At 55.9% G+C, this 10,498-nt stretch overlaps 1 protein-coding gene across 1 annotated transcript; it reads right to left on the bottom strand.

The window, feature by feature from the left end:
• Positions 1 to 6,085: 6,085 nt before the first annotated feature.
• Positions 6,086 to 8,176, bottom strand: LRRN2 (leucine rich repeat neuronal 2). Its single transcript, XM_062013729.1, has one exon. It carries the CDS (start codon positions 8,174 to 8,176, stop codon positions 6,086 to 6,088), a length of 2,091 nt encoding a protein of 696 aa, XP_061869713.1.
• Between the last annotated feature and the right edge of the window lie 2,322 nt (positions 8,177 to 10,498).

The following is a 10,498-nucleotide window of genomic DNA, read 5'->3' as shown; positions in this document are numbered from 1 at the left end:
TGATGCCCCATCCTGACACCCACCCTTTGGGTACTTGTCAGTGTTGCTGAGATCCCCCCTCAGTCTTCTCTTCTCCAGGTTGAACAGCCCCAGGTCCCACAGCCTTTCCTCACAAGGAAGATGCTCCATCCCCTCAGCATCTTGCTGTCCCTGCACTGGCCTCTCTCCAGCAGTTCCCTGTCCCTCTGCAGCTGGGGAGCCCAGAGCTGGCCCCAGGACTCCAGATGAGGCCTCAGCAGCTATGGCAGAGCAGAGGGGGAGCAGAACCTCCCTGGCCCTGCTGCCCACACTCTCTTGCTGCCCCCAGGCTGCCACTGGCCTTGCCCAGGAGTTCACATTCTTGGCTCATACCTACCCACCAAAGCCTTTCTCCACATACCCAGAGACACAACATGTTGCTGTTGGGCCTTTCAGCTATAACCCCACCCCACAACTGCAAAGCACAGCAGTGCATTGCTCACCCAAGGGCTGGGCACAGCTCTGTGAGGGGTTTACCCCTCCTGGTGCTGAGCTGAACCCCCAGCTGTAAACTCTCATTATTGGGTTTCCCTGGGGATCTTTCTCACCCCCTGCAGGAGCCCCAGCCCACGGGTGCCAGGAGATGTGCTCAGCTGCCTGGAGGAAGCAGTTTCTTCCTGCTTTGCTGCAAGGGGATGTTTAATTTAGCTGCTTGATGACTTTATCTGGATTTAATGCTCTGTAGGTGCCACTTTTATCTGTCTTCTCCCCCCTTTAACCTTGTGTGTGTGATCACTGTGCCCAACATGTGCTGGTGGCTCTGTCCTGGTGAGGCTCCAGCTCCCTTCTGCTTGCAATCACTAGGTGGGCAGCAGCACTTGTGCAAGGCCAACAAACCATCCCCTCTCCTTGGATTGTCTAAGGGCTTGGTTATCACAGCAGAGCACACCATAAATTGCATCCAAACCACCCCAGCACACACACACACTCACCCCTCAGTGCCTGGCACAAGGAGCAAGTCCTTTGGTGCTGAGCTGAGGGAGCCCTGGCCCAGGCTGCCCAGGGAGGGTGTGGAGGCTCCTTCTCAGGAGGTTTCCAACCCCACCTGGACACGTTCCTGTGCCCCTGAGCCAGGGGAAGCTGCTGTAGCAGGGGCTGGAGCAGCTCTGCAGGGCCCTTCCAGCCCCCATCACTCTAATTCTGTGTGAAGGAGACAGAGGGATGCAGTGGTGCAGGGAATGGAGCTGGAGGACCTGCAGCCCCACTCAGCACCACCAGTCCCAAAACTACTTGGCAGAGAGTAAACAGCAGCATTTCCAGGCAAGAGACACCATTAGCTCCTGTCCTCTCCTCAGCCTCTGGCCACTGCTGCCATGCACACTCCTTTCTCTTGCCATACAGAAGAGAAAGAGCTTTCATCCCCCCCATTTTCCCCCTCCCTTTCCCCTTCACTTTGGGAAGAGCCCAGGGCTTGGCCTCACCAGCCTCTCCCACCCCAAAGCAGACAGTTTTCCCCTCCCTTGTCAGCATCTGAGCAGGGAGCTGCACTATTTACCTGCTCAGTACCATTCACTGGGATCTGGTGTTTAAGAACTGTCACTCCCATCTATCTTCTCCTTAATCCCCTCAGATCTGTCTCTGTGGCAGTTTTAAATATTCATCAAGGCAGGTTGTGTGCTCAGTGCTCAGGCTGCAATTTCCTTCTAGTTAAAGGTTTACAAGACACTGCTCAAGGTTTGGAAAGGATTGCCAAAGATCAAAGCTGTTTGGTATTCACACCAGGCATCATCAGCTCTCCTCAGGGCTCCCACACACAGGGCAAGGGGCAGATCATCCCCCTTTCCCACTTGGTCATCTTTGCTGTCTCCCAAAGCTGAGGTGGGAGCTTTCTCCCCCTCTCCACATCTTCCTGACACAGCTGAAGCCCTGCCAAAGCTTTCTAGTCCTCAGGGCTTCATCCAGCCCTGGGGAGAGCCCCACAGGCTCCTGTTTGTGCCACCTCCCCTGTGAACAGCCATTCCCCATCAGCACCAGCCCTGTCTGCCTTTCCCTGCTCCCTCCCCCTTTAGCCACAGGCAAACCCACACCCAATTCCTCCCCTTCCCCTCAGTCATTAGGACTGAAAACAGTTCCAGGAGGGCTGAGGAGCACAGGGGGGTACCAGAGGTGCCCACACACCCCGCTGGGAGCAGACCCAGCCTTGGGAGTTGGGAGCAAGCTCCTTGCCTCAGGTTGCCCACCACCTCATTCACTGCAAGTTCAGACCTCAAAGTACCCCCAAAACACCTCTCCAGTTCATACCACTTTCTTAATTACTTACTGAAGCCCCAATGGCCACAAGGCAGCAGCATCTCTGACCAAGACCCTTGGCACCACTGCCTTCTGTGCACCCCCAGGCCCTCACTCCTCCAGAGACACCCCTTTCCCCTGCAGATAACTCAGCCACAGAGAGAGGAGCTGCTGCAGGGAAGGGAGCTGAGCTTCCCAAAACTCCTACCTGGCAGAGAGAGGCAAGAAGAGCTGAGAGCAGCCAGTGCAGCTCATTGCAAAGCAGAACCCAGCAAGGTCAGCACTTTGCTCTCCTCAGGCAACTCCAAACTGACCTCCTGCCACTTTTCCCCACACCAGTGCTTTCCATCAGCCTGATTTGAGCCTCAATTGGCCACTTGAAACAGCTGAATCCATTTCCCAGGGTTGGCTGTGCTGCTCTAGCAGGGGGTTGGAGCTGCTTCAGCTCTGAAAGGCTGGAAAAGGCCAAGGGGAAGAAATGAGCTGCAATTACATCTCTGTGCCTCCTGCCTTTGCTGCTTCTCCCTTTCTTTGGTGATTCCTGGATGCAAAGGTCAAAGAGACACTTGTCTCCTGACCCAGCATGTGCTTGGAAGGGGAAAAGGGACTGAAGACTTGAAGTCACTGAGCAGCTCCCTGCCTCAGTTTCCCCATCGAGGGGTAAAGGAGAGAGGGGGAGAAGTGCTGAAGCATTCAGAGGGAGAGCTGCTTGCTGTGGAGATTGACAGGTAGATTTTGTTCCTAAAGGCTTTGAAAGCTGCACCTGCTTCATCATAATGGCATCATGCATATGGATAAGGGGCTGACATTTCCCAGGGAGGTCGGGTGCTTTAATTGGAACCATTTCTGAGGAAGTGCTGGGAGAGAGAGGCCAGCTTGGCTCTTTCTAACCAACTCATAAATATGTGTCTGTCACCCTCCTCCCAGAGCCTGCAAGCTTTGGGAACAGGGAGGGGTGCAGAGAGCCCAGCTCCTGGGGATGGTTGCTGAGAACAGGGCATCCAGGAGGCAGCAAGCAGAGTGAGGGAGGTTCTGCTGCCCCTCTGCTCTGCCATATCTGCTGAGGCCTCATCTGGAGTCCTGGGGCCAGTTCTGGGCTCCCCAGATCCAGAGGGACAGGGAACTGCTGGAGAGAGGCCAGTGCAGGGCCAGCAAGATGCTGAGGGGATGGAGCATCTTCCTTGTGAGGAAAGGCTGTGGGACCTGGGGCTGTTCAGCCTGGAGAAGAGAAGACTGAGCTCAGGGGCACCTCAGCAACACTCACAAGTACCCAGAAGGTGGGTGTCAGGAGGATGGGGCCACACTTTGTTCTGTGGTGCCCAGTGACAGGACAAGGTGTAATGGACATGGACTGGAACACAAACAGTTGACCTGGCACAGGAGGAGCAAGTCCTTTGGTGCTGAGGGGAGGGAGCCCTGGCCCAGGCTGCCCAGGGAGGGTGTGGAGGCTCCTTCTCAGGAGATTTCCAACCCCCCTGGACACGTTCCTGTGCCCCCTGAGCCAGGGGAACCTGCTTTAGCAGGGGCTGGGGCTGCAGCAGCTCTGCAGGGCCCTTCCCACCCTCACCACTGTGGGATTCAATGATGTCCAGCAGCAGGCCCTGGGCAGCAGGGAGAGCTCTGTGACAGAAGGACACAGGGATGGAGCCACTCCAGAAATCACTTTTATTAGGTGCTTAATTCGAGGCTGGCACACACTGTTCTTGGGTGGTTTTGCTGAGAGAAGCTCCATTGCACGTGAGGTCCAGGCTGCTGTTTGCACTGTGAGGAGCAGGAGGATGGGCAGAAGCAGCAGAAACAAGGACTTTTACTGCTGGCCTCAAAGTGAAGGCAATCAAACAAAAAACCCAGGAGGAGTGAGACACTAAGCTAAGGAAGAGTGGCTTAAAGGAGAGAAACCAGTGCCCAGGGTGATATTTCCCAAACAAGCCTTTTGCCACCCCAGATGGTTGAAGGAGCTGGAGGTGATGGAGACCTTGCACCCCTGGGCTCAGCTGGCAGCAGCCAGGAGGGATTCAGATGTTGCTGCTGTGCTCAAGGGCTTGAGCCTCTTCACAAGAGCATCTCTTTGAGAGCTGCATCCCTGCACAGGGACACTGTCCCCTTGCTGCTGCTAAAGCTGCTTCAGTGGGAAATTGCTTCAGCTGCTCAAAGTAAACCCCTCAACATCTTGTTTCAGTTTGGAGTTGCCCTGGCTCTTGCCATGCCCTTGGGGGGCAGATTAAAAAGCCCTCTAGTTGTGAGTATTCTGGGCCAGACACTACTTCCCTTCTTTCTGAAGCATCTCTGGGGCCACCACAGAACAAAGTGTGTCCCCATCCTCCTGACACCCACCCTTTGGATACTTGTCAGCGTTGCTGAGGTGCCCCTGGCACCCCCCAGAGCTGCCTGGGCTGGGGTTTTTCTTGCTCTTCCCTATGGAAGGGTCCCCAAGTGAGGTGTTGGCCAGGTTCTGGATGCAGCTGACACCAGACCTGAGAGGTTTCCCAGTTACAGAGCCCACGTTGGTGTCACAGCTGTGCCCCCAGCACGGGCTGCTCTGGGGTCTCTTGGGGTCCATCTCTCTGTGTGGGTAAAAGGTGGGGTTTGTTGCACTTAAACCAAAGTCCTTACCTTTACCAAGCAGGGATTAGGTTTAGGCCCCAGCTCATTCCCATGAAGCAGAGAGAGGGACAGCAGCAGCATCCAGCATGGTTGAACTTGACCTTAAAGGTCTTTTCCAACCCTCTGGTCACTCCCTGCAGCAGGAGGGGATGGGCTCCCTCCAGCCTCACTGCTTTGGGTTTGGCACAAGCTGGGGGCAACTGCTGCTGCCCCTCACCTCCCTTTCATTTGCAATTGCAATTCCTTGTCAGAGGAAGAAGCCACAAGAGCAGCTTTTACACCCCCCTCCAGCCACAGGGTGTGTGCACAGGGGCTGCTGGCACCCAGGCACTGTCCTGCAGAGCCCCCCAAGGAAGGGCTTTCCCTCCATCAAGCCCTCCAGCTGCACACCACAGTACAAAACACTCCCTCCTCTCTTTTTTTCCTTCCTTTTTTAATACAAAAACCAGAAAAGCAAGAAGTCCCCCTCTCCCCATCCTTCCCATCTCCCCTTTTCCTCTTTAACATTATGCACAAAGGTTTACAAGACAGCCTGGAGGTGACACTTGGGACATACAGGATTCCCCCCAGCTCTGGCAGAAGCCAGCCAGCCCCACAGGGATCCCAATAAACCATCATCATCATCATCATCATCATCACTTCTGTCTCTTTTGCCCCTGTTCTTCCCTGCAGCTGAATGGCAGGGCTGGGGGTGGCTTTGGGGCTGATGAGCTGAATGCTCAAAGGAAAAAGAGAGAAGAAACATTCAAAAGAAACAAGAAGACAGATCCCAAAGGGAAAGGCCTTTTTTTGTTGTGTGTGTTTCCAAAACACACCCACTGTCCAGTGGAAGGGGCTCGACACTGCTCCTGGTGCCAGGGGGATGTGGGGAAGGGGTGATCTGCTGATCATCTCTATGGCTCTTTAACCCTCCTCAGGGCATTGTCCCCCATGGGGTTGGGTCCCCTTGGGCTCTGCCCACTGCCCAGTGGGTGTTTTATGGGAGCCACGACCCAGCTCCAGCCCCTACACGTGGATCCAGCCTCATGCCAGGACCATGAAGAGGCTCCCCAAGCCCCGTGGCCAGCTCTGCTCCCATCCCTCTGCCACGCTGCTTCAGGTCCATGGAATCCCTTTTGTGTCTGTTTGATGAGTTTTGGCCTTGGTGGTGGGTGGGTTGGTTTTTGTTTGGTACAAAAGAGGTTTCTCCCTCCCCATCCCCAAACCATCAGCAGCCCCAACAGTGCATCAGCCTTCAGCAGTCCAGGGGGGCTGCTTGCACCTCCACAGCCAGGAGCTGCCCCTTGTGCTGCCCTCGAGCCCAGGGCTGGCTGTGGGGGGGATAAACCACACTCAGGGCTGTGCCTCCCCCCAGCAGCTCCCCAGCCCTCCTGGGCTCTGCTCTGAGGCTGTAGCGAGCCGTGAGGCCGGCAGCAAGGAGCAGGAGGCAGAGGAGCAGCAGGCTCAGGAGGCTCTGCCTGCCCTCCAGCAGCCAGTAGGCAGGGGCAGCCTCTTTAGTCCTGGCATTCACACAAGCCACCTTGGCCTGCAAGTCTACAAAGGCCACGTGGAGGCAAGCCCAGTAGTCTGTGTCCTGCTGGAGCCGGGTGATGTTGTACGTGTGGGTTCCCATGGGGAGCCGGGCCACGTTGGTCACGGCCAAGTTGGAACTAAGCAAGAAACTGGCCCAGGTGAGGTTGGAGGAGACAGTGTTGAGCTGTGGCTTCCAGGTGAGGAGGATGTGGTAGGCTTGGACATCCAGCAGCAGCAGCTCCAGGCTGTCCTCGCTGAGCGGGAAGGAGCGATTGACCACCACGCTGACGCTCTTGGTGTCTGCCCCGAGGAGGTTGTGAGCCACACAGGTGTAGAGCCCAGCCTCCCCAGCTGAGATCCCCTCAATCTCCAGTGTCCCTTCGGGGTGCACCTTGTACCTCCCATCTTCCTCATAGGGCAGCAGCTTCACCCCTAAAGGACTCACCCAGTAAATCTCCGGATCGGGCTCTGCCAGAGCTCGACAGTGCAAAGACACCGTCTCCCCATCCTCTACCTCCAACCTCGAGGGGAAACTCTTGCTGGAGATAAGAGGCAGACACCTATCTGTCATCTCCCTGAAGGGAACATCCCGAATGTGCCTCCTGTTGAGGTCAGGGGGCTCGGCACAGAGCGTGGACTGAGGCTCCATGAAGCGGATGCGGGTGTGGGTGCTGTTGACCCAGCGGATGACGCAGTCGCAGCGGATGGGGTTGCTGTGGATGCTGATCTCCTGCAGGTTGGGCAGGGACTCCACCGTCTGCTTATGCAAGGCACTTAGGGCATTGTTGTTGAGCATCAGGGTTTCCAGTTGGGGAAGGTGGTGGAATGCATTAGGGTGGATAAAGGAGAGTTTGGGGTTGTTGGTCACGTCCAGCTTGGTGAGTTCGGGGAGGTTGATCAAGGCAAACTGGTCTATGGACACCAGCTCTTCCATGTTGTTGAGCCCCAGCTCTTTGAGGTGCAGCATGTTGGTGAAGTCGCTTTGCTTGACCCTCTGCAAAGGGTTTTTGTTCAGATCCAGGAACTTGAGGCCAGGGACTTGCTGCAGGGCTCTCTTGGGGACATTCACCAGCTTGTTGTCATAGAAGGAGAGGCTCTCCAGGCTCCTCAGCCCTTCCAGGGCGTAGTCCGAGATCTCCCTCAGGTTCATCCCAGCCAAAACCAAACTCCTCAGGTTTGCCAGGGGCCTGAAATTCATGTCTAGGATGGCATCCACCCTGTTGCCTCCAATCATGAGGATCTCCAGGCTGGGGAGCATCTGGAACCAGCGGCTGTCGACTGTCCTCAGCAGGTTGGAGTTGAGGTGGAGGCGCAGGAGGCTGCCGAGGCCGGAGAAGGCTCGGGGAGCGATCCTGCGGAGCTGGTTGTGGTTCAGGTAGAGCTCCTGCAGGTTGCCCAGCCCTGGGAAGCTGCCATCAGGCAGCTCAGAGAGCTGGTTCTCCTCTAGATGCAGGCTGAGCAGCTGGGGCATGCTCTTCAGGCCAAAGTCCCAGACATCAGAGAAGCTGTTCTGCGACAGGTCCAGCTCCGAGAGGTTTCTGAGATAGTCCAGCTCGCTCTGCTCCAGCCTGGCAATGTTGTTGCTTTGCAAGAGCAGGGTCTGGGTCCCCTCTGGCAGGTTTTCAGGCACTGCAGAGATGAACAAGTCATTGCAGTCCACTGTGGCTGCCTCCCTGTAGACGGAGCGGGGGGTGTACCAGGGCCGGATCTGGCACACACACTGCGCCGGGCATTTCACCTTCCAGGGCACGATGGGGATGGCAGCAGCGGCCACCACACACAGCAGGAGCCAGCTGCTTTGGAAGAGGCTCATTTTTGGCTGGTGGGACCAGCTTCTTCCCAGGTAGGAAAGGTTCAGAGGGTGTATCCAGAGCAGGCCATGGGGTGAGAGCTGTGTGGGGCCAGCAGCCGTGGGAGAGGATGCTCCATGTGAGCCCCTGGCAGTGCTCAGCCCTTGCTTGGCTCCCTCTGCCCACAGCACTCACTGGGGTTGGCACTTTCAGTCAGAGCTTTGCCTCTTCTTGCACTCCAAGGGATTCATTTCTGCACTCAGCTGCATGTCTCAGGTTCCTCCTCAGAGCTGTTCCTGGAAGACAACACGTTCAGTGAGAGGAGAGCTGAGCAAGTATCAGAGACAACAACCAGGCTGGAGAGGCAGAGCCCCACACACAGCACTCCCAGCAGCCTGCCCAGCCTCAGCACAGGCCAACACATCCATTTGATGTGTTTTACACCCATATCACTAACTGTGCCCTCCCATCCCAGAGGTTTTGAGTGAATTAGCCCACACACACCCTGGCCCAAGGTCACCAGCAGCCCATGGACCAAAGGCTCTTCCCTGAGCAGACCCAGAGCTGCAGACACTGGGAACAGAAAGCCCCTGCAGGCTCAGCTCTCTGGGCTCTCAGGACTTTGTTCCCTTTCTCTTACCCTCCCCAGGACCAAGTGCCCATATCCAGGCTCTCCCAGCCCTACTCCAGCCCCCTAACATGCTTTTCCCTGGTGTGCTTATGGAAGAAAAGCTTCCCTGAGCCCACAGCATCTCTAACAGAAGCTCTGTGGTAGCACAGGAACCACAGCCTCAGAGCTCAGTTTGCTTTGCAGTGGGACAGATCACACCTCAGACATCTCATCCCCCTTACTTCTACCCTAGCAAAGCAGGGAGCACATCTACCTCTGCAAAGACTTGGCCTCAAGGCTTAAAGGAGACAATTCTGGGGGGTCAGAGGCTGATGCTGAGCAGAGAGTGAAGCTTTTAGAGCAAGAGCAGCAAAGCAAGCTCAGCCCCCTTGCACAAGGCTGCACCACCCAAAACAGCCCCACAACCTCCTACCCAAACCTTCCCTCCAGGATAAAGCCTTCCCCCTTCCCCAGCTCCTTTTAAAGTACTGGCCCAAGGTGGGAGCAATCTCCTGGGGGCAACAAACCCAGCTTGGGCTCCTCCTGGGGGAATGAAGCAGCCTCTTAACCCCCTCCATGCTGGGCACAACTCTGCCTTTGCCACCTTGCCTTGAGAGGAGGGTTTGGGGGTTCCTCAGTGGGACATTCAGCAAGGGGCTGGGGTGGGAGTGAACCCCTTGGCACCCATCCAGCTGTGGGCTTGGAGGAGCTGGAGCAAATCACCTCCCCAGCCTCACCTTGGATTGATTGTTTTGCTCCATCTCTCCTGACCCCTGCTGACACAAATCAAACCAAGCCCCAAAGCTTCTCCCCATCTTAAAAAGACTCTCACCCAGCAGGAGGAAAGAAAAACCCCCACAGACATTAAAGAAGCAGCCAGAGTGGGGAAAAGAAGGTTTCTCCCCATCAGCTCTGTTTTCTCCCCCCTTGTTCTCCTTGTAAAGGGCTTCCAAGCAAAGTTTATTCAGCATCGACTCATCCCAGCCTTGTGCCAGAATTGATCCTTCCCACTCCCCTCCTCCCCTGCTGCCAGGGCATTGGCTTCTAAACCAAGAAAGAGCATTAAAGAGCAAGGCTGTATTGATCTCTGCATCCTTCTGATGGACCCACATCTTTCTTTTTAAGTGCACAGGCATTTGTGGGACTGTAAATCTCTCTGGCCATCACAATGTTACAGAAGCTTTTCCCCTTAAGAAGAAGAATCTGGGGGGTTGGGTTGGGTTTGGGGTTTATTTGTCTCTTTCTTTCCTTAAGGAAATGAGTTCCTTGGAAGAAGAGCCCAGAAGCACCTTGTTTTAACCCCCATTCCACAGGGAAGCCTCCCCAGCTCTGGGATCTCTGCAGGATTTGTGGCTGGAGCAGGTTTTGTCTCTTCTGCCAGGCATGGGATGGGGCATTGATGGCTGGGGAAAGGCTGACAGGCAGGGTGGTGCCATATCCAGGTGTCTGTGTGAGTCACAGGGTGAGAACTGGCAGAAAAAGGGGCATTTTGGGGGAATTTCTGGGTGCTAAAGCTCAGGATTTCCAATGGAACAGGGAGGGCATCAGCAGCCTGTGGTGCCTGAAGCCCAGGGAGGAGAATCCTGGCAGGGGACAGAGCTGATGGCCCTGCTCCCTGGGGACAACAGTGACATCCTGGAGACCTGCCCCCAAAATCCCTTCAGGGTGGGAGAGGGATGGCCCAAGGGAGACCTGGAGCTGGAAGGGCTCCTGCAGCTTTGAGCCAGCTTTGCCT

The sequence above is a fragment of the Colius striatus genome, chromosome 22, assembly GCF_028858725.1.
Source record: "Colius striatus isolate bColStr4 chromosome 22, bColStr4.1.hap1, whole genome shotgun sequence".
Lineage (NCBI taxonomy): Eukaryota > Metazoa > Chordata > Aves > Coliiformes > Coliidae > Colius > Colius striatus.
This window is presented reverse-complemented; position numbering and strand designations above follow the sequence as displayed.